General features: G+C 43.0%; 3 protein-coding genes across 11 annotated transcripts in view; 2 read left to right on the forward strand and 1 right to left on the reverse strand.

The window, feature by feature from the left end:
* The first annotated feature begins 231 nt into the window (after positions 1-231).
* Positions 232-8,982, forward strand: LOC119504472 (thrombospondin-1-like). The gene is made up of 22 exons (XM_037796561.1): positions 232-401; positions 500-584; positions 858-1,417; positions 1,543-1,621; positions 1,750-1,839; positions 1,939-2,048; positions 2,375-2,500; positions 2,950-3,046; positions 3,131-3,304; positions 3,401-3,577; positions 3,659-3,832; positions 3,916-4,196; positions 4,280-4,498; positions 4,609-4,716; positions 5,110-5,269; positions 5,355-5,473; positions 5,807-6,041; positions 6,157-6,384; positions 6,470-6,741; positions 6,831-6,928; positions 7,033-7,172; positions 7,269-8,982. The coding sequence occupies exons 2-22, from the start codon at positions 521-523 to the stop codon at positions 7,274-7,276; spliced, it is 3,519 nt and encodes a 1,172-aa protein (XP_037652489.1). The 5' UTR covers positions 232-401; positions 500-520; the 3' UTR covers positions 7,277-8,982.
* A 3,487-nt stretch (positions 8,983-12,469) lies between these two features.
* The window catches only part of LOC119504473 (sushi domain-containing protein 6-like), a 41,968-nt gene continuing 31,404 nt past the window's right edge, over positions 12,470-23,033 (forward strand). Inside the window, exon 1 of the mRNA XM_037796563.1 lies at positions 12,470-12,702. The gene's annotated coding sequence lies outside the window, so the exon portion shown is untranslated. The remainder of the gene's footprint in view (positions 12,703-23,033) is intronic.
* fsip1 (fibrous sheath interacting protein 1) overlaps positions 12,883-23,033 on the reverse strand; it is a 33,171-nt gene continuing 23,020 nt past the window's right edge. For 3 of the 9 annotated variants that reach the window (XM_037796581.1, XM_037796578.1, XM_037796577.1), the window contains one exon: positions 12,883-13,631. In XM_037796581.1, coding sequence (XP_037652509.1) covers positions 13,524-13,631 — 108 coding nt within the window. In that variant the 3' untranslated portion in view covers positions 12,883-13,523. Of the gene's footprint in view, positions 13,635-18,828; positions 18,965-23,033 lie in introns of those variants that run through there. The other 6 variants (XM_037796580.1, XM_037796576.1, XM_037796575.1 and 3 more) reach the window with 4 other exon arrangements.

Consider the following 23,033-nt stretch of genomic DNA (forward strand, 5'->3'; position numbering starts at 1 on the left):
ACCGGCCCAGTCTTGGCTCTGGAGTGTGTATGAAATACTTGTCCGGTGATGGAAATCCAGTTCAGGAATGCATTTTCCCCTCAGTGTGTACGTCTCTCGGATGTTCCTCTGACTGGCTGTGAGGTAAGAAAACAAGTCCGTCCCTCTCTGCTGCTGCTGCCTTCCCATTGGTCCAGCAGGGACCTCAGGAATGTCCTCAAACTGTTTAAATAGCACTTGTATCAGCAGGATAAGTTCAGTAGAATAAGTCTAAGCACCGGAATAAACCCCGGACAGAAGCTCAGAGAGACTTTGCAACTATATCTACCCAAAGAGCTTCTACAGGAGCTAAAGGAAGAGAAACAGGATAAACAAAAGGACTTTCTTCTTATCTATTTTCAGCAGGAATTCTCACTTTAAAGGTTTGTAAACTATTTTTATTACCATCATTATTTATTTATGACAAATTGTAGCCTCGATGTGTCCCGTGACGTTGTGTTTGTTATTCTGGTTGCAATAGGGACCACTTTGAGGTTTCAACATGATGCTGTGTGGCATCTTTTTGCTGTTGATGCTTTGGAGCTGTGAAGGCGCAAGATTGGCAGGTGAGACTGGAAAACCTTTTTTTTAATATATGTATATATTTTTTTACCTGTAAAAGTATTTCCATATTTAAAGTAATCATTCCTACAGGTGATACTCACTATGATATTTTAATAATATCCTATAATAATAGTTATATTCCTATAATATTTTGTTGTTGTAAAGTCCTTCAGTAAATATATAATTACTTTGTTTGTGTTTTTTATGCATTTTCATGAACACTGTCATTATGAGAGAGAAAACTGAACAATGCCTTTTCTTTTCTTTGACCGCAGAGAGCCGGGATGATAACAGTGTGTATGACTTATTTGATCTGGCCCGGGTAAACAAGAGGCGCAACGGAGTGAGTTTGGTCAAAGGTGCAGATCCCTACAGCCCTGCCTACAAGGTCCTCGACGCAGACCTGATCCCCCCAGTCCCCGACAGCTCCCTCAGGGACCTCCTCGACTCCATCCAGGCCGAGAGGGGCTTCCTCCTCCTTGTCAACCTGAAGCAGTTCAAGAAAAGCAGGGGCAGCATCTTGACCATCGAGAAGAACGACGGATCCGGGCCCGTTTTTGAGATCATCTCCAACGGCAAGGCGAACACCCTGGATGTGGTCTACTCCACCATGAACCAGCAGCATTTGGTGTCCATCGAGGATGCTGATCTGGCCAGTGGGCACTGGAAGAACATCACGCTGTTCGTTCAGGACGACCGCGTGCAGCTTTTTGTCGGCTGCGAGGAGATCAATGTGTCAGAGATGGATTTGCCGATCTCCAAAGTGCTGACCCAGGAGGTGGCACACATTGCCAGGCTCAGGATTGGAAAGGGAGCTGTGAGGGACAAATTCATGGTAAGTTCAACTGTGATTTAGCTCAGCAGATTATTGTCTAATGATGAAAATAATATGTTGTGCTCACAGAATATCTGATGTAAGAAAATAAAGTGTCTCTTAACTGGAATTTATTTTTCCCTCAGGGAGTGCTTCAAAATGTGCGTTTTGTCTTTGGGACCACTCTTGATGCTGTACTGAGAAATAAGGGATGCCAGAGTGGAGGTAAAGCTTGAAAAATAAATCAAATATATTAGTTGCCCTTAACTGTGTGAATCTTACTCAGCTGGAACACCACATTGTGCTCAAGTCAAGAGAAATTAATTTTGTCTTCTCCTCTTTCCCCCCTGCAGCTACCTTAACTGATGTCATGACCCTGGACAACCCAGTCAACAACTCCAGCCCCGCCATTAGGACTGATTACACCGGCCACAAAGTCAAAGGTGAGACCTCCCCTCCCCAAAGTGTGTCTCTGCTCTACTGATCAGTTGTAAGATTTAAGAGCTAAAGTAATTTATTGGACTCTTCTCTCCTGTCTTCAGATCTGCAGACCGTCTGCGGCTTCTCTTGCGAGGACATCGCCAGCATGTTTAAGGAGCTCAAGGGACTCGGCGTGGTCGTCAAACAGCTGTCGCAAGAGCTCCGCAAAGTGGTAAGCTCCGAGGGCCATCTGGGTCTACTCTTCGTCATCACTCTGCTCTTTTCCTCTCGTCTCCGTCTTCACCTCCACTAACGCATTCCCAGTGCGTAGCCACTTGTCGCCGTAATGGCAGCCCCTCGGCCAAGTCCTTAATGAGACCCATGTGAATACACAAATATGTTTGGCTGTCGGTTGCGTTTGCACTGCTCCACTAGAGTCAAGCAATGTCTTAATCACGGTGTCGGTCAATGATTCATTTGTATTGGAACTTTGGCAAAGGGAAAGTTTTCCGTCCTCCATCCTCAGCAACTTTCTCTTTCTCTCTCTTTTTCCTCCAGACTGTGGACAACGCACTGCTGAGAAATCAAACCAACATCTACAGTGGAAGCTGCATCCACAACGGCATTACGCACAACAACAAAGATGAATGGACCGTGGACGGCTGCACTGAGTGCACCTGCCAGGTAAGTGTCATCACACCTGCTGGAATGCAACCTTTAAACAAGCCAGGAATCAGCTGAGGAAAGGTTTCCTGTATCCCCGCTGTAATGAAGTGATAATAGTGTTTATGTTAGCACCTTCCCTGTATAATGGCACCGCTTCTGTCTGAAAGCCATCAGCACCTCTTCTCCACTCACAACAAAGCAGCATGGGGTATTTTTTCCCCACCAGTAACACCTAGTGAAGGTTGTTCATGTGTTGTGTAATTAGGTAGGTGTTAGTGGGACAGTGTCAGTGAGGATTATGTTTTCTACCAACACAGCAGGAGTGTCATGTTCGTTGTAAAGATCATTCCGTTTTGAAATGTAGCAATTAGGCTTGGAACAGCACCAGCAAAGCCTGTTTTTTTTCTGTAGCCAGTCAACCAGTCAGCTCATTATTCTTGTATTAATTAAACTGTTCCTCTATCCAGAACTCTGCTACCCTGTGTCGCAAAATCTCCTGCCCTCTGATCCCATGCGCTAACGCCACCGTTCCCGACGGAGAGTGCTGCCCTCGATGTGGACCAGGTAAGCTTCTTTTTTAGCAGATTTTCTTTATCTCCTTCTTGATATCTTTTCCCCCGAGCTAACTTTATGTCTTGGCCTCTACAGCGATCAACTATACAGAGGATGGTTGGTCCCCCTGGTCTGACTGGACCCATTGTTCGGTGACTTGCGGCCGGGGCATCCAGCAGCGCGGACGCTCCTGCGACCGCATCAACAGCAACTGTGAGGGCACTTCTGTCCAGACCCGTGACTGCTACCCCCAGGAATGTGACAAACGCTGTAAGTCACTCAGCGCTCTTAACGCAGCCATTGTGATAATAAATATTCTCCGATTGAGAGTGTGGTGAATTAATTGTGCGTATGCGTTGCTCACAGTCAGACAGGATGGCGGTTGGAGCCACTGGTCTCCCTGGTCTTCGTGCTCTGTGACCTGTGGTGAGGGGGACATCACCCGGATACGCCTCTGCAACTCCCCCACACCCCAGATGGGTGGCAGAGACTGCCAGGGAGATGGACGTCAAACGGAAATCTGCCAAATGTCACCCTGTCCTAGTGAGTTGAATTTCAGTAGCAAAGTATGTTAGAGTGTCTGAATACAAGGAAACATACTGACGGTTTTATGATACTTTTTAGTCAATGGAGGTTGGGGACCTTGGTCACCGTGGGACACCTGCAGTGTTACCTGTGATGGAGGAGTCCAGACCCGCAAACGTCTCTGCTCTGACCCCATCCCCAAATATGGAGGAAAGGACTGCGTTGGTGATGCTTCTGTGTCTCAAAGGTGCAACAAACAGACCTGCCCTATTGGTAAGCATTTAAGATAAAGCAAATATTAAAGAAATAAGTCATTATTCACAACAGATTAAAGCATCAATTATTTTTCTCTACAGATGGTTGTCTCTCCAGCCCATGCTTCCCCGGCGCAAAGTGCAACAGCTTCCCCGACGGCTCTTTCAGGTGCGGCAAGTGTCCACTCGGCTACTCTGGGAACGGCGTCGCCTGCAAAGACGTCGACGAGTGTAAACTGGTCCCCGATGCTTGCCACACACATAACGGAGTCCACCGCTGTGAGAACACCGCGCCCGGCTACAACTGCCTGCCCTGCCCCAGTCGTTTCTCCGGTCCTCAGCCTTTTGGAAGAGGACTGGAGCAGGCAACTGCTAAAAAACAGGTTTGAGTTATTACTTGCTCACTGTGCGTGTGGCTAGAATGTTAGCTCTTTGCATTTTTTTAATTCTCTGTAATCTTCTTTAGGTTTGCAAACCCCGCAACCCTTGCCAAGATGGTAGCCACGACTGCCATAAGAATGCAAACTGCATCTACTTGGGCGTTTACTCCGAGTCCATGTTCCGCTGCGAGTGCAGGCCAGGGTACGCCGGGAACGGTCGTATTTGCGGAGAGGACAGCGACCTGGACGGATGGCCCAACACTGACCTGCGTTGTGTGGAGAACGCCACCTACCACTGCAAAAAGGTAGCCAGACCGCAAATGGACAGAAATACAGTAGAAAAGGCTATTTTTACCCATCTACACTCTATTATTGTGATGATTGCATCCTTAACCGCTCCTTTGTTTCTTTACAGGATAACTGCCCCAACCTTCCCAACTCTGGCCAGGAAGATCACGACAAAGATGGCCTGGGTGATGAATGTGACCATGATGATGACAATGATGGGATCCCCGATGATAGGGTGAGTCATCACGGCAGTTTATTTCAGCCCCAAAGTGTGCTCTCCTCAGAGACCAGACATAGCAATCAGCAGCAGCTCTCCTTCCTTTGGGCAGCAGGAATGTAAAGTCTCTATGTTTTTGTGCTTTCACCAGAGAGTGGAAAACATGTAGCATAGGATAAAGCCTGGATTGAGGACGAGGTGGCTTGTTGCCCATAATTCTTAGTGTGGATTTGGAAAGTTGGGCAAGAAAAATGCTGTGGTGAAAAATTACCAGCTTGCTTTGCAGTGGAATATCACATTCCAGCGAAAAAACAAGCCATGAAAAGCAGAGTTTTGTTCCTATAAATATCATTTCTTTGAGTAATGACCCATTTTAGTAACTGTACTTTTGATATTTTTCTATGAATGTAGGACAACTGCCCAAAAGTGTACAACCCTGCCCAGTATGACGCAGACAGAGATGATGTTGGCGACAGCTGTGACAACTGTGTGTTCGAGGCCAACACTGACCAAACCGACACTGACAACAACGGAGAGGGTGATGCCTGCGCTGTTGACATTGATGGCGATGGTGAGTGGTTATCTTTCACGCCTTTCCTTAGCCGTAAAAAGCATTTGCACAAAAGGCTAAGATATGTATGTTTTCGACTCTACAGGCATCCTGAACGAGAACGACAACTGCCCGTATGTTTACAACGTGGACCAGAGAGACACCGACAGGGACGGGGTGGGAGATCATTGTGACAACTGCCCCCTGGAGCACAACCCTGATCAGGTAACGTCACATCTTTCCGTCTCAAGCCATCCTGGGTATGATAGATCAATATGTCATGTAACTGTGTAGAAGTTGCTGCTTTAATGAAACAGATGAATGTGACAGCTTTGAGGAAAAATGAGTGCAATGCAATTTTGCTGAGGCGCAAAGACACTGGACACTTGTCTGAAAGGACATTGCTTGCATACCTGAAAACAAGGGGCTACATTTAAATCAGTAGCACCTCTCATATCGAGGCGGGTGGGAAAAAATGGGAGTTATTTGAAGTGAGGACAAGAGTCTTATAGTGCGAGTGGGAACATCTCATCATAAAGGAATTCTGTTCCCCTACAGTTCGACTCTGACTCAGATCGCGTAGGAGACAAGTGCGACAACAACCAGGACATTGACGAGGACGGCCACCAGAACAACTTGGACAACTGCCCCTACATAGCCAACGCCAACCAGGCCGACCACGACAAGGACGGCAAGGGTGACGCCTGCGACCATGACGATGACAACGACGGCATTCCTGACGAGAAAGACAACTGCAGGCTGGCATTTAACCCTGATCAGCTGGACACTGATGGTGAGTCAGTCTCTCAGTGTTGTGTCATACATATGTGGTCTTTTGAAACATTGGTACCAGTTTTGTAGCTCCTTGTCTAATCTTTGTGATTTCCATGTCCATGTTTTCCTCTCAGGTGATGGCCGTGGTGATATATGCAAAGACGATTTTGACCAAGACAATGTTCTGGACATCTATGACGTGTGCCCGGAGAACTTCGACATCAGCGAAACAGACTTCCGCAGGTTCCAGATGGTTCCTCTGGACCCCAAGGGCACCTCCCAGATCGACCCCAACTGGGTGGTCCGCCATCAGGGCAAGGAGCTGGTGCAGACCGTCAACTGCGATCCCGGCATTGCTGTTGGTACGTAACACACAGACAGACATCTCGCTGCGTGGACATAAAGTGGTAGCGAACCGTTTCTAAACCATCTCTTATCTTGATTCAGGTTACGACGAGTTCAGCGCGGTGGATTTCAGCGGAACCTTCTTCATCAACACGGACAGAGATGATGACTACGCCGGGTTCGTGTTCGGCTACCAGTCCAGCTCGCGTTTCTACACGGTGATGTGGAAACAGATCACGCAGACCTACTGGTCCCACACGCCCACAAGAGCTCAAGGCTACTCTGGCCTGTCGATCAAAGTGGTCAACTCCACCACCGGACCTGGCGAGCATCTGAGGAACGCCCTGTGGCACACCGGAGACACCGCAGGACAGGTGAGAGCGGATTCACTGACTCAGGGTCCGAGACATCATTCCAAACAATGTTTGAAGCTTTTTCTCATTTTAACCATCATCTTTTTCAGGTGCGCACCCTGTGGCACGACCCCAAGAACATTGGCTGGAAGGACTTCACCGCCTACAGATGGCACCTGACCCACAGACCCAAGTCTGGACTTATTAGGTGAGTTCAAAACCACAGAAACACTTCCTTTCATTCAATTACAAATCTGTGTAATTCATATTAAATATGGCAATGAGCTCATGTGATTGCGTTTTCTCTTTCAGAGTGGTCATGTATGAAGGCAAGAGAATCATGGCTGATTCTGGAAACATCTACGACAAGACGTACGCTGGTGGGCGACTGGGCTTGTACGTCTTCTCTCAGGAGATGGTTTACTTCTCAGATCTCAAATACGAATGCAGAGGTAAGGACAGAAGCGATGGCTTGATATTTCAGAAAGAATGGTTTCGTCACATTAGAATTTATTTGTAACGTGTTTTCTTTCTTTTATTTCTTTCAGATACATAATTGGACCAATGCCAGAAGAACGTCCATCAGTATGAATATAATATAATACAAGACCTGGATCGATATCTATTTAACTGTTTTTCTTGTGAGAACTGCACATCGGAGGAATGACGAGCAAGTGAGGTAAAAACTGACCTCAGGACTTTAAGCCAAATGAAAGTTCAATGACGATTCTGCACCAAACTCAAATTGTGAGCGCAACTCTGCTCAGAAGAAACTGGCCCTCTCGCTTTGTTCTGCATTGAATTGAAGGGGGGGTGGGGTCCCGCATTTTATCGCTTTGCACACCTGAACTTTTGGCGGTTGGCGGTATTCCTCTGAGGATGAGGGACCAAAGGGAAGAGTGTTTTCAATTTTTTTTAAACATTATTTTTGAGCATTTATAGACATCTGCTGTGGACTCAAAGATGCTTGTTTCAGTATGAAGAAAGCAGTAGGAGAACTTTCTTAGGCCGGGGTGAATATACCCCTTTGAAGGAACTGTTGAGGGACCATGGACAGTATGGACTGACTGTTACTATCAAAGAGAGTGAATGTTGTTTGCGTGTTTGTGCATGTGTGCCACACAACAAGCTTAGTTATGAAGACAACCATCAATTTTTCTTATTTTGATTTCTTTTAACAACCCCCCTCACCGCACACCCCACGCAGACCTGTACATACAAGGTCTTGTGTTTAGCCTTTAGGCTTAGGGCTGGCCCAAAACATTAATCTTCTCAGGAAAGAGCACTAGAAGAAACGAGGAGAGCACAAAAATTCAGGACAGCACAGGGCCCCGTAGCAGGTGCACTGAACACTGCTTTGGTACAGTAATCATTAGCAAGCATTATGTCAATTCCTCTAATCTTTACTGAATGTGTCACGGGACGTAAACAGCTAGGGCCAGTCTATTTCCTGTCATGAGTAAAACCATTGTAAGTATGGCTGCTTGTCTTTACATATTCATCATAGAGGCTTTAATTCTCTGCGTCTTAAAATGTTTTCCGCAACCTATTCCAAGAGATAAATCATTCCATTTGACCGTAACAGTAAACATTTCAAAGATAGGCATCACTTACAGTATCTCTAAGTATTCTGCTTCTGCACAGTGTGCATGACTGGTGTGCCTGAGCTTGTGTGTCGGCCTACATTATTTCTGACAAGGGAGAATCAAAGGAAACCCTTCATGTACAAATATTACCTCATTAGTTCTTTTTGTATTGAGGCCAGCAATACACAAGAATCACTTGTCTTCGCAACAGAGTATAGATTGGTTGGCTTCTTTTTTCTTTTTTTTTTTAGCAAGACTCCAGTATCATTTATATGCTGTATATAAGATATTTTTGTAGAAGCCCAAACAGGAACGTAAAGGATTAAAGTAATGTTGTCTTATGTTGTGCTTTATATATGTATTTCCTGTGCATTTTGTTTTGATAAATTATTATGTTTGTTTTATGTCAAGGTTATTTCAGTTGTGTAGATATATGCTATTTAAATAATTTATCTAGAAGCGTAGCCTCGTATGGAAGCGTTTCTGTCTGTATAAACTTATTTGCACACTGACACAAGGATGTCTTTGTTATTTTGGTTTTGTATGTGTCTTTTTTTTTAATTATTAGTGAAGCTTTTCTATAAACTTTGTACTATAGTTTCTACCCAAAGTGCTGTTTATACTCCTACCTGGTATTTTGTAATGTCAAGTGAACAATAAACACTTTTAAAAAAAGCATAATGGTCGGTTGGTGTCTTTTTGGGGCAAACAAACAGTTAAATAGTCTCAAGACTTCTTTTCTCAATGATTTTTGGACTTCACATCTACTCTGATCGAGGTCTTCTCCCTAGAAAAGCAAAAGGAGCCGAGCCATGCTGAGTCAAGCGACTGGAATCCATTAGTCTGGTGAAGCCTTGGAGAAAGGGAGTATCCTTGGGAGTCAAACTCAAAATGAAGTATAACCCACTTACACAGCTCATCCATACAGATCTGCTTTCACATCACACAGGCATCACCTCACACCTTCAAACAATGAAACTCCACGTGAGGGATTCAGACATGAGGAATTTTACATTCTGAAGTGATAAATTCACTCTCTTTGGGGATGTAAACTTATGGCTGCGATGCGCTCTTGCCAGCAAGAATGTGCATTGAAATTCCAAAGTTTTTCATAAAAATGTCTCAATAAAACAAAGTGGATGACTGGGTCTGCCCTGCACCGGTATATCACCGAATTCAGACTGCTAATTTAGATGTTTCACAGGGCCTGAAAGAGCTGTAATCTAAGGCACCAGTGTGGTTCGGGCCAGAAAAACCCAGACAGTCTCAGTGTGCCGCAGGTCTCTTTACATTAGAAGTGACCTCATTCTTACCACACTGAGCTCACTGTGTTTCCATTACCCCAAATGAGCGCCATATCTAACCCCACTCAAGATATATATTATGTCAACTACATGAATGGTGTTTGTAAAATGGATAAATACATGTTACATGTGCTGCATGTGTATCTATGAAATGGTTATAAATGTACGGAATAAGTCTGATGTAGTGTTTGGGTGTGCTCTTTTGGACCTGTGCTGAGGTATCTGTCAAGACACTGGTTCCCAAAGTGGGGTCCAGGAGGTCCCCAGCAAAAAAGGGGAATCATTTATGTTCACTATAACTCCATCCATAAGTAACACGATGGCAGAATGTATGACTATTTTGATCTTGGTTTTCATACACTTTCTGTAATAACACATCTAAAAGCAAAAATTGTGTCAGTTTAGGGGTCCTTGACGTGAAAAAGTTTGGGAACAACTGTGTTAAGATCCCTGGACAGATAGTGCTGCAGGTTTCTCATTGGGATTTGACATTGGAGGCTCACCTGGCTGGCGTGTTTTCAGTCCAGAGGAATGTGAGATAATTCCTGCCGTTTAGCCGGGGTCAGAGTGTGTGGGCGAGGTGAAGAGTGAGGCGAACAGGCCTGTAGGTGTCCAGTGCAGAGAGAGAGGAGAGGCAGGACCTCTGGGCCGAGATCAGCCAGGTGCAGGCTTGATACTCACGCTGTGCAAGCAGGAGCTAATAGGAACTGTGTCAACAAATCTCCCAAACAAAACCAAAAGGCATCATTCGCAAAGCTGGCCATCATTTGTCAGTTTGAATGAAAATTAAGCTGGAAAGAGGTCACACAGGGGTTCAGTTTCAGAGGATCCTACTAACCTGACTAATCACCTATAGAGGCAGGAATGAAAGGAATGCTAAAGTGGATCTGACTATCCTCCCTCTGTTCTAATTAACAGCCACATTACTAACAGAGACATATTTCATATGAGAGGGCTTAAAGTTAATAGAATATAGTGTTCAGACTTCACCCCACAGATCAGTGTTTATGTGAGCAGTAGAACATTCTGCGGCCACCGTACCCGCTTATTAGATTTAATGGCAGCAATTTTCTGTTCTCATTTATGATACTTAGGTTAATACAAAGGGTGGCCCTGCTGCTCTGTTTCCTCATGCAGGGCCATAAACACAAATAAAAACAATGGGATGCAATCCAGCTGCTTATTGGAAACATGGAGACCAATTAGGATAAAACAAAAAAAAAAAAAACAGTCTTCAAGGTGGAAGTAACACATTACATTCACTCTCCTTACTGTAACAAAGTCACTTTATTGTGTACTTTTTTGAGTATTTTTTAAAAATCTGTAATTTTACTTATACTTAAGTACTTTTTTATCACAAGTATAGTACTTTGCTACATTTTAAGTCACATCTGTAAATGATTTAAAACAAAAGTCACATGAAAAGTCCTGATAAGCTGTGAAAATGGAAATCAGCAGCTACAGACATACAGGATTAAACCAAACACTCCATAGAATAGGCAAGCACCCAACTGGACTATGCACGCACTGTAATAAACCGGAAACTGTCAAGCATGTTCTTACAGAGTGCAACAAATATGACAAAGAAAGAAGGGAATTGCTATCAGGAGTAGATGATGGAAATATTACAATGGGGAATCTGCTAGGAAAGACATCTAAGAAAGTACACAATCTTCTAATGAATTACTTAAGGGCAACAGGAATAATGGAGAGAATTGAATTGTTTGTATTAATATTATTATTATTATTATTATTGTTATTATTAATAATTATTATACATTTTAATTTTATTGTTATTGTTTATTTTTTATTTTTTATTTATTTTTATTTATTTATTTTTCCTGCCAATCTACTGCTCCACACTCCAGTCCAGTAGCTGGTTTGCCAACCAACAATAAACATCAAAGAAGAAGAAGAAGAAGAAGAAGATCAACATCTGCAGGTGTGTCTGCGGCCGCAGGATGACGTCAGCTCTACGTCAGAGAGGTGACGCTCCGGAAATGATACGTCATAAATGTTTGCTGTTCACGGAGCGCAGAGTTAACGGGCCGAGGCGACTTCAAGTACAATCAATTAAGTATCAAATATCTGGTTGGTTAGCATTATTGTACCTCTGCATGGTTAAAACATGTCTATGTCTAACGGTATCTATATTAATGACTGAGTTAATGCGCTGTCCCTGGCTAGCACGCTAAGTGACAACAGGTGATAGTGACCGGTAACTAGGGACCGGTAACTAGGGTCCGGTAACCAGGGCAACGCTGGGTCCGGCTAGCATTCGAAGCTAAATGCTAACATGCTCGTGGAGGAACTTCTACCTGCAGTGAGGTGTTTGTGACGTCCTGCTGTTTGAGACTGTTAATCCATGAAGTAATGGTAGAGTCTCATTCAGCTCAAGACGTTTTGGATTTGAGGAGCACAGAGAGAGGCCGAGTGGACTGGTTATACTGGGACCAGAGAGACAGTGTGGACTGGTTATACTGGGACAGAGAGGCTGAGTGTACTGGTTATACTGGGACCAGAGAAACAGAGTGGACTGGTTATAGTGGGACAGAGAGGCCGAGTGGACTGGTTATACTGGGACCAGAGAGACAGTGTGGACTGGTTATACTGGGACAAAGAGGCTGAGTGTACTGGTTATACTGGGACCAGAGAAACAGAGTGGACTGGTTATAGTGGGACAGAGAGGCTGAGTGGACTGGTTATACTGGGACAGACAGGCAGAGTGGACTGGTTTTACTGGGACAGAGAGGCCGAGTGGACTGGTTATACCAGGACCAGAGAGGCTGAGTGGACTGGTTATACTGGGACAGAGAGGCAGTGTGGACTGGTTATACTGGGACCAGAGAGACAGAGTGGACTGGTTATACCGGGACCAGAGAGGCTGAGTGGATTGGTTATACTGGGACAGAGAGGCAGTGTGGACTGGTTATACTGGGACAGAGAGGCAGAGTGGACTGGTTTTACTTGGAAAGAGAGGCAGAGTGGACAGGTTGGATATTATGCTTTGAGGATGAAGGAGAAGAGGAGTTGAACCTGGAGCACATTGTGGAGGACCTCAGGACAAGACTGGCAGGGTGCCGTTCAGACAGGTGAGTACAACAACACAATGCTGAACTCTCCAGATGAGAATGTCAAAAAACACTTAGTTGCCTAGCAACTCCTTTGCTGTAATATGTGTGTTTTAGTTTATATTGTTTACGTGTCCATGATATCTGCTTTGGTGTTTTTTTATTCTACTGTTAACTCAAAAACAAGTTTGGTCGCCGTGGTGTCCATACAGTAGCTGGTTTTATTTATGGTCAATCATTTTTGTTTAATTGTCTGAGTTTTGTTTCTTTTCTGGTTTCTTCTTGTGAGGCTACACTGAGAAAGTTAGTTGTATATTTAGAATTGATAATCAGTTGTATGAACAGACTGTAGAGAGCCCACCTGTTGGTTTGAACTGAAGGGGTTTTGTTGTTGCTGATGTTGTTCCACTTGTGTAAACATTTAATGCAATCTATTTTGTAAGCTAAATATGTAGTATGTAGTATCATACATCATCATATAAAGTGTAACGCAGTAACTGACTTACTTTTTACTTTTACTTAAGTACATTTTTACACAAATTCTTTTACTCGAGTAAAATGTCTTTAAAGTAACAGTACTCTTTCCACCGCTTGCCAAATAACCTAACTACAATTTTTTTTTACAATACTGACACATTGTGGAACATGTAGGCTACATAAGACAGGTTAGTTATATAATTGTGATAGGGTTAGAAATATACTGGTTACTAAATATGTTTAGATCCAGTCATTTTTTCTCTTTCAACCCCCCCAGTAGCCTGATAGTGACATCCCAGCAATGATGTATCTTGATAGGCGGTCTGATAGTAGGGCTTCAGATGGATCTAGTCTTTCTTAGTTCCTCATGGTGTTGTGTCACTCGTCTCTAGATCCTGGGTCCCACTCTCTGTCAGCTCCCATTCATCCAGCAGACTAAGTAACTGCTCCTCAGTCAGGTCTGGTGACTCATTCTGCAGGAAGACACAAACATAATGTATTTATATATGATTTTAGACCATAGGGTTAAATAAAAACAAACTCAGGAATATGTGCACACAGGAGATCACCCTTTTACAACCAGTCATGCACAATAGACATCCGGAAGCATCGAGATCACATGTCCCAAATTAATTACAGAAGTGATGACTGGATATTTTTCAGCTTAGCTGCTGATATCTTCCTAACGTCCTCCCTTCCAATTACGAACATCCTTTACTGGGCTTAAAACTAAGTTCTTGAGAAATACAGACAATGTATTAATGCGTGTACTGTGATAACAGTGGCAGTTCATAATAATAATGCTGCGCTCCTCCCCTGCGCTTAGCTGGAAGCCGTCCGGGGAAAAACACTTCCAGTTGGATGTAACTGTTGTTTTTCTACTGATAAGTCCGACTCCTCACAGGCAGCCTTCTGGGAGAGCATGTGAGTTCAAGGAAAAAAGCCAACTTTCTTAAAGTAGGTTACGAGGGAAAAGGGTTCAGAATTTGAATAAAAGTCAGTATCTATTCATGGGAGTGATGTGTTATCTGGCAACCGCAACTGTAATATCTGATTTCAAATTACTATTGGCAATGTAAACTTGTAAATCCTTTATCATAATAATGAGGTGAGTCGGGACTAATTCACCTACACACGTGTGCTCAGAGACAGTTGCCATCTCTTGGTGTGACAATGCTGTACTTAGTTTAGACAGCTGCGACAACGCAACAGTCAGATTTTTTCCAATAATGTCAACTCATTATTACCTTCCATGACATTAGCATTATGCCAAAAACGTGTCCAGGAATGCCAGACCTTAAACCTCTCAGTTGAATAGTAGGCTAATCATTGTCATCGTTTTCTCAGCATGTGCACTTCTGTTTCTAGCTGTCATCCCACACTGAACACAATGTCCCTGGCATTAAGGAAGGAATCTGGTCCTGATCTGGTTATTCTGTCATTGATTCAAGTCCTATACTAAAGCCGTCTACACGTGTTCAGCGGTAAAAACGCTCTGTGCTGTCTGTGCCATTGTTTTCCTATGGGGAGAGTGGTGCCGCCCGACAAGGTGGAAGCACTACCCTTGGCGTGGCGCACCACTCAAAATCACCACCGAGTGCTGCGCTCAAAGTTAAAATTATTTCAACTTTGACCTTGTTGCCGCTGACCTTTCAAAGTGCAGCCAATGAGATAACAGCTACAACTGTTGTTGTTGCCTAGAAACAGTGAATGCTGTTTCCTGTGCTCTTTTTGAGGAGATGTACTACCTGTTGCCTCTGAAAGTCTCTGTGCTCTACCTCGTGGTGAGTGAAGAGCAAATGTCCTGTCATGTGAAAGCAGCTTAAGACAGAAATAATTGATTCTTTTGGCCATTTGTTTATGTTGTTTCCGTATGAATTTTACTTAGTTTATGTACTTATTTTAAGCCCAATTATGACATTTTTTCCTAAACCTACCTAAGTGGCTTTGTTGCCTTAATCTAACTGCGGATGTTACCGTAGTTTTGATGCATGGTGTACAGATGACAAAAAAAGGCCGAAAATGCGTCCTCCTGCTGCAGCTGTGCCAAGTTAGATTAGCACAAAGACACGAAGCAAGGTCAAACAGCTAGCAAGCTTTATCTTGTTTTTGTACGGATTAAAGAAACAAGATATAACGTGTTAATTAGTGAGCTTTAGAGGTGCTGGTAGGTGGATATTGTTACCTTTGGACTGAATCAGGCTTGCGGTTTACCCCTAGACTTCATGCTAAGCTAAACTAACTGGCTGCTGGCTGTAGCGTCATACTGTAGTGGTATTGATCTGCACATCTAATTCTCAGCAAGAAAGTGAACATGCATATTTCCCAAAATGTCAAATAATTATTTAATATAAAAGTATTCATTAGTGCAGTTTTGAGATCCACAGACACAATTTCAAATGTAAACCAATCATGTTATATCGCCTGAGTTAAAGCTGTAAATCACCTGAAAATCAACACATTTATTTCCGTCGGGCTTCATTTAACGACTCAATCACAACAACCTGAGCAAAGTGTAAGTCACGTGCACAATATTTGCATTGCTATAGTACGAGTGCAAGCTGGTGCAATGTGTGAAATGATGGGGTAAAATGAAGATACTGGGATTCAGCCAGGAATCACAACTATAGATAAGAACTATAGATAGAACATTAAGGAGGTACTTCAGAAAGTCTCTGGGGCAAATTGTTATCTATATTATCCACATTATCTGACATATGACAAACACATTTTTGTCTTCTAACCTCGATGCATTCACAGTGATGTCATCGGAGTACTACAGCAGAAAGTATCGACGGCTTGTCTCGTGAGTTGGTCTCAACATCTATGTTGAATGAATACAATTCCTTCCTACATCAGTGGAGAACTGGCCCCTGGGCCTCTGGATGATAAAAGCTGAACTATGTGACTGATGTCAGTGACCTTGAAAGCTGAGCAGCCCACGCTTGTGGCGAACCACTCTTGCACCCTGTTTGAACAGTAGCCAACAGTGAGCTGTACAGGGGTGGTGGTCCATCGCAGGGCAGATAGCTGGAGCGCTGAACAGTTCTGGCTTTGTCAAGTTCATCACCAGGTGGGAAACTGATACAGGACAGTGATCAGGAACCTTGATCTTTAACCAAAGGTCAGGGGTACACCCAACCAGCCATTGTCCCATCTGGAGGTCAATCCACACACTGAACTCACCATCACAATTGGTGCAATTCAGATCCACAAAGAAGTGAAGTGAAAAATGACTTTAATGAATGCACTGTAAAGAGTAAACTAAACAGGGTAGTGCTAGGGGTTTCCCTTACACTTACTTTCCCTGAACACGGCTTTGTGTGGCTACAGGTCAGACTGAGGCTGATACAATGAGCCCGCTGGGTCTGGATAGCAGGTGGGAAAGTAAGAGCACACGGAGCAGTGCTGACAATAACCACCAGACATATCGTGCTATCTGACTCTAACTTTGTCTTTTCAAAGACTCGCTGACTTCAGTGATGAGAGCCGATGTGCCCGGGGCAAAGGCTGTTCTTATCATCTGTGGAATCGCTCATTCGTGGATTAATAGATAATTATCTAATAATGCGTTGGGTTCATGAGCAGCCACGTCAAAGCCATTTCCTCGTCGATGCAATTATGTTCCGACTCGAATCAATCACGATGTTCACAGCAACTCTTTGAGTAGCAGGGAAGCAGCGAGGGAGAAATATTAGGGGGAGAACAACACTGAAAATGAAGCAGTGTTTGAAAGCACCTGACCTATCTTGCTCATTTTCAGGTGCATACTTGTATTTTGGGTTTCTACTAGAACATGTTTTCACATTTTTAATGTTCAAATAATATATTCTCATACCGGCTGTGCTGCAGCACCTCTTTTCCCCCTCTGTCTGAAATGCTCTGTTTGAGCTCCTGCCCCCCCTCCCGAGAAGCCCAGTCTGCTCTGATTGGTCAGCTGGCCCACTGTTTGTGATTAGTCAACTGAACCAAACTCTTCGGACTCTGATCCAGCTCCGCTCTAACTAGCTTTATTTGAGGGCGTACCAAATTAGCCGTTATGCAAATGTGTTACTTGGTGACATCACCACGTTACGAAGGAAAAGGCGGGACTTCAAGCGAGGTGTTTCAAACAGTTCAGGAGCAGTGTTTCTGTGGGGGAGAGTAACTCCCTTTGGTGTAGACTTTGTAACTTTGGAGACCTTTTACATGCACAAGAAACTATATAACACACTAAAGGAAAGGGGGGAAAAGCACAATAGGTCCCCTTTAACAAAAAGGTCATTATAGAACAGAACAGTGTTATCCTAATGAATGTGTATGGGGTTCTTTCTGTTAATTTCATTCAGTAGTGTTCAGTAAGTCAGTGTTATATAACATAGGCGATAGTCTTTCCATAAATCTGCCAAAGGCCCCTAACTTTCCCCAGTAGGAACCTCAGTGTTATGTGAGTCTATAGATTCTCCACCTCCAGCTTGTATTTCACATGTTTATACCAGAGGATGTATGTTTGGGAACAACTCCAAAACCAGCTCACACAGCTACACACTTCCCCCGACTCGGCAATGGTTACCAATGTATGTATTTACTTCCCTTGCCGTGTGTTTGCTTGCAAAAAAAACACTCGTGACAGCTTAAAAACAGAAGCTTGTCCAGTTCTGATGAAAGTTTTATCCTCTCCTGCTCTATTCATCCGTGTCCTTGTGTAATCAGTCTGATGATAATGCTGTGTTGACAACCGGGCTCAACATTGTTGTTCCTGTCTCAGTGATGACCCAGTGGAAGGAGGCGGGTACTCTCCAGAACCCCCTCAATCAAACATATCATGTAATTTCTTTGGAAAATGTTCACGTATTCGCAACTCTTTTCCTGAAATGAGTGTGGTGTCTACTGGGAAGCTGGTTGTAACACTTTAGTTTAACTGGCTCTTTAGAAAGTAGCCAGACAGGAAAACACATATCAGTCACCCACAGACACCCTTGGCCTCCCTACCATTAAGGGCACCTGAGGTCAACCACTTTTAAAGTGTCACAGCAGTAAAGAAACACTTTCTTTCTTCCATCTCTTTTTTCTCTCCTCTCTGATGGAAAGTCTAACTTGTAGTTCCCATCGAACCGGCTGGTACTGGTTAAAGGCATTTCTGCCCATTAATAGTCCAGCCAGTAGACCACTTTTTATTGGCCCATTCAGGAACGCTCAAACACTGACATGCCTGTAATTGATGTGATTTAATTTTTGTGCCATTCGTCTCAAGTTGCAGTAATGGCTCACTTATGTTTGTGCAAATTGATGTTACAGTTCCAAGAAAATCATTTATTTCTGTGGGTGGGGTGTCAACTATACCTATTAAAATGTAGAATAAACATGGAAGGAAAGCTAAGTGTATCCAAAATGCCTAGACACTAAGTGTGTCACTATGCATATGTTCATGTGCATGCACAAAGATACACAGGATTTTTTCTTGCCCCCTTTCACTATTTAGAGGTGAAGGTCAAGTCCACAGGCAAAGGGCCATGTCTTGCTCCATGCATGTCAAAGGAGACAAACGTGCAGTGCATGGAGGCTGAAATGTGTCCATGGTGCCTGTGGTCTCCTGTCCATTGGTAGGAGAGCATTTTCTGAGTAATTGCAGGGGTCATAAATGAGTAACATGGCACAACCTGTCATGACCTAAAGCGTGTCTGTCATTACTTTCTGGAGGACATTGAACTTGGACTGGATTTGTCTGGTAGAGATGTCTATCAGCAACTGGGTCCTGGAGAGTCTCAGAGGGTGGTCTGGTCAGATGTGAGGAATACGGATGATCGATGAAGAGTATTAGCTTCATCTAGTGGGGATAGATGAGACACAGGAATGTGATTTTGTCTTTGAGTGACTCAGCGGGATGTGATGGGGAAGAGGTGAAAACAACTGCATGGGCATAATATTCTCTCTGTGCCTAAGATGGGTCACACTGTGGTGCAAGCTGTGTTTTTTCCAACACCTAAATGCAGGTTGTTATGCCCGGCATAGCAAGCTAGGCTAATTAGTTCCAATTTGAGTTGAGTTGGAACTAGTAAGAAAAGGGGGGGGGACTGTCTCGTGTCAGCGTTCATTAGCTACACAGGGCTATGAAGTAGATGACTCCTAGCAATGCCCGCTCTAAAATATCAGTCAACAGCTGCCATGGTGAACACCCACAGTAAACGTTGTTTCCACATATAGGTCCAAAAATGGTTTTATGCTCCTTTGAAAAATGGAAAAATATGCTGTAAATAACTAATAACTTTAAATATGTGACATTGATCTAAATTGATTTAAGCTTTTTTAAAGGAGAGGTTTAACAACAGTACTTTTCGGTGCAGCAGTAAAAGCACCAGTGCATAGACAGTGGTTTACAACATATCACAAATCCCATCTTTACAACAAAAGCCATCTTTGTCATGAGTGGGAACACCTCTTAGTTTCTGCCAGAAAAACAGTGACTATGTTTACATGCACACTAATATTCCACTATTATTCAGAATAAGACAGTATTCTGAATTTGATAGGGGTCATAGGGGTCATGTAAACAGCATATTCAGTTTGGATTTTCCGAATTATGCCTTATTGCGAATGGAGCATTTTCCGATTAAGACACGTGGATATGCCGATATTATTCTGGTTTTAGGAGCATATTTGAAAATGTATACAGTGCATTCGGAACATGCCTCTCAATTGGGGTTTTTACTGCGGTTTCCGACACACGACTTCTAATTTACAGCCAGCTCTGTGTGTTGTACACAAACCAACTAGCTGACAGTTCATAGAGCCGCATGCCCAAAAGAAAAGCCCAAATTTATGGTCATAAGTAGAAACACAATTACTTTAAACATTATGAAAGACTTGGATAACAACAGGTTTTTGTATATGTGCAAATATCACAGCGCCGACCTTTTCAAGAAGGTCCATTAATCGAAGTATGCACGGCTGCATGTAAACGGGAATATTAGTGGAATATTCATTTTCATTAGCCATGTAAACAGCTTGGTAGGAATATTGTCTTTTTTGGAATAAGTGCAAAAAACAGAATATTTTGTGCATGTAAACGTAGTCACTGACACAGCAAAAGGAGACTATTGTGGAGAACCCTCTTTGTCAAACTGTCTCTATTTCAGGAGATCATAAAGTGGCAAACAAGAGCAGACAGTGTGACAAGCCAAAAGCTAACAGCCAGTAGCCATGGAAGGAATGAAGAGTAGGGAAGAGGGTGAGAAAGAAAGAATCCCTTTTCTCCATGCTTGGCTCCTCTTTTCTGGCAAACCTGACCGGCCTCCTGTGGAAAAAGAGTTATGAAACTGCAGAGTTGGCACAACGTAACCTAACAGATTCAGGTCCACTTTGACCTATCGCGGATGGGTTGGGTATCCTCTTTGTATTGAAAGGACTGTAGGTGGAGTTTCATGTTGATATTTTTGTATTATTCCAGGATGCTGTAGTTACATTTTGTGGTTTTAAAGATTACCTATTCTGCTCATTTTTAGGTGCATACTTGTATTTTGGGTTTCTACTAGAACATGTTTACGTGCTTTAATGTTCAAATGCTTTACTTTACTTTGATTGCTCTGATTGGTCAGCTGGCCCACTGTTGTGATTGGTCAACTGAACCAAACTCTTTTGACTCTTTTCGCTCTTTTTTTTTTCCGCTCCAGCTCGGCTCTAACTAGCTTTGTTTGAGGGCCTGCCAAAGTATCCGCTAGGCAAATGTGTTACTTGGTGACATCACCATGTTACGGAAGAAAATGCAGGACTTCAAGCGAGGCGTTTCAGGCAGTTCAGAAGCAGTAACTTTGCAGACTTTTTACATGCACAAAAAACCTATATAACACACTAAAGGAATGGGAAAAAGCACAAAAACGTAATAGGTCTCCTTTTAATATAACTTTTATCATCCAACCATGCAAAAAAGGTTCTCACATCGCTAACAGATTTCTGAAGAATTGAAAAATAAATACATATTCTAGTCCCCACGCACTAGGAAACCTTGCTAACATGAAAAAGAGTGTATGATTAATGATGTCGACTTTAGAAGACTAAGATTGTCCTGCTGGGACCATCCGGCCTTACTGTCAATGTTGGGATTGTGCAGGAAAACTAGTACTGAACCCTGCTGAACTCTTCTTTCTGGAAATGTTTTTTTTACTGTAGTTCTATGTCTCATCAAAAGAGAACAATGACCAGTAATACTAATAATACCTTTCTCTAGAGGAAAGGCCAAGACCTTTCTACACAGGCAAACATTACTAACAGTGAGAGGGAAAAAAATGAAAGGTGAGAGAAGAGATTCCTTGGCAAAGAGATGAATTTCACCGGAATGGGGTTTTTGTTTGGATTGAGAAAGGAGAAGCCGAGATGACGCACAAATTTACAAGTCTCAGATGTGAATCCAACACAACACAGCTTTTGTTTAAATAAATCACCGCAAAAAGGTAAATCAGGTAGATCTCAAGACAAACACTTAAATTCTTAACATCACACGCTGGAATCAATCAAACTGAGGCAGAGCAGAGGACCTGTGCTCACTGCTACAATGTACGGGACTAACCTTTTGAACATTTTCCACCTTTATATGTGCTTCACTCCAGCAGCAGGCCAGACTAAACACAGAGCGGCATACTTCCAAAACATCTAATATCCAATCCATCCTGGTAGGTTTTTTTAGGGATATGGTACTTCAGTAAAATATTTTTATTTCAAACATATTCCTAAAACAAATTCATGAACAGTCAACATTAGCTTCCTTCTCTTGAATTCATTTTCTAACTCTTGTCATCACCGACTGTAGTAAACACTACTTCTTTATAAGGTTTGACAGACAAAGAAACAAATAGCATTTTCTGGGCCATAGTATCACAAGCTTATATTATTGTTTTTGGACTAGATTTTCAAAATCATTCCAACAACTGAGAGTGTCATCGATCTTCTCGAGAGGAAGAAAATAAGAACATCTTCTAATACTTTAATAGTTTTAGTATTGGTAGCATTTGGAGAAATACTTACTTTACAAGAAAGGATATTCCTGAATTGCTCTGGCTTTGACTTAAAGTGATAGTTCAGGTGTATTGAAGTGGGGTTGTATGAGGTACTTATCCATAGTAGGTGTATTATTTACAGGAGATGATTGTTGGCATGCCCCCAGCATCGAGAAACAGAGAGGCGTACTGGCACCGGAGCAAAGCAATACAGTAATGTGGACGGGGATGGCAGAAAAAAATATTTTAGCCACCTAAAAAAAAAAGCAATATCCGTTTAAGTGTACGCTATATTTTTAGTCTTTCTTTTAGTCTTTTCTTTTAGGTGGTTGGAGTACATTTTTCTGCTGGCCCCATCCACAGCACTATATTGCTTTGCCTCGGTGTCGGTACTCCTGTCTGCTTCTCCAAGCTTGGGGCATGCCGGCTGTCATCTACTGTAAATAATACACTGACTATGGATAAGTACCTCATACAACCCCACTTCAAAAAACCTGAACTATCCCTTTAACTGCACAATTCAACACAAAAACTCTTTCTATTCACAAACTAATCTCCTCTTAGTTATCATGCTCTTATAAAACACAGAGAACTACGCACAAAGCCTGCACAGTTTGTACCCACTTCAGGTGCGAGAAGACTGTGAGGAGACATTTGAATTACGGATGTTACACAAATCAACTTTATGAGTATACTGGAGCTGTGTGAAACTGTTCAAGAATGCCCTCCCAGACAAATTCCGTACGAATAAATCTTTTCCAACCACAAAACAAGCCCGGTGGCACAAAGGATATACACAGTGAGTGTGCTGTTTACATTGCAGGCGCTTGCTGGGTTCAATCATTTAGTGACAGTATATAAAATGCAGTGAGACACAGCTATATACAAAGAGTGTCTACCATAAGT

The sequence above is a fragment of the Sebastes umbrosus genome, chromosome 16 (assembly GCF_015220745.1).
Source record: "Sebastes umbrosus isolate fSebUmb1 chromosome 16, fSebUmb1.pri, whole genome shotgun sequence".
In the NCBI taxonomy this organism is placed as follows: Eukaryota; Metazoa; Chordata; class Actinopteri; order Perciformes; family Sebastidae; genus Sebastes; species Sebastes umbrosus.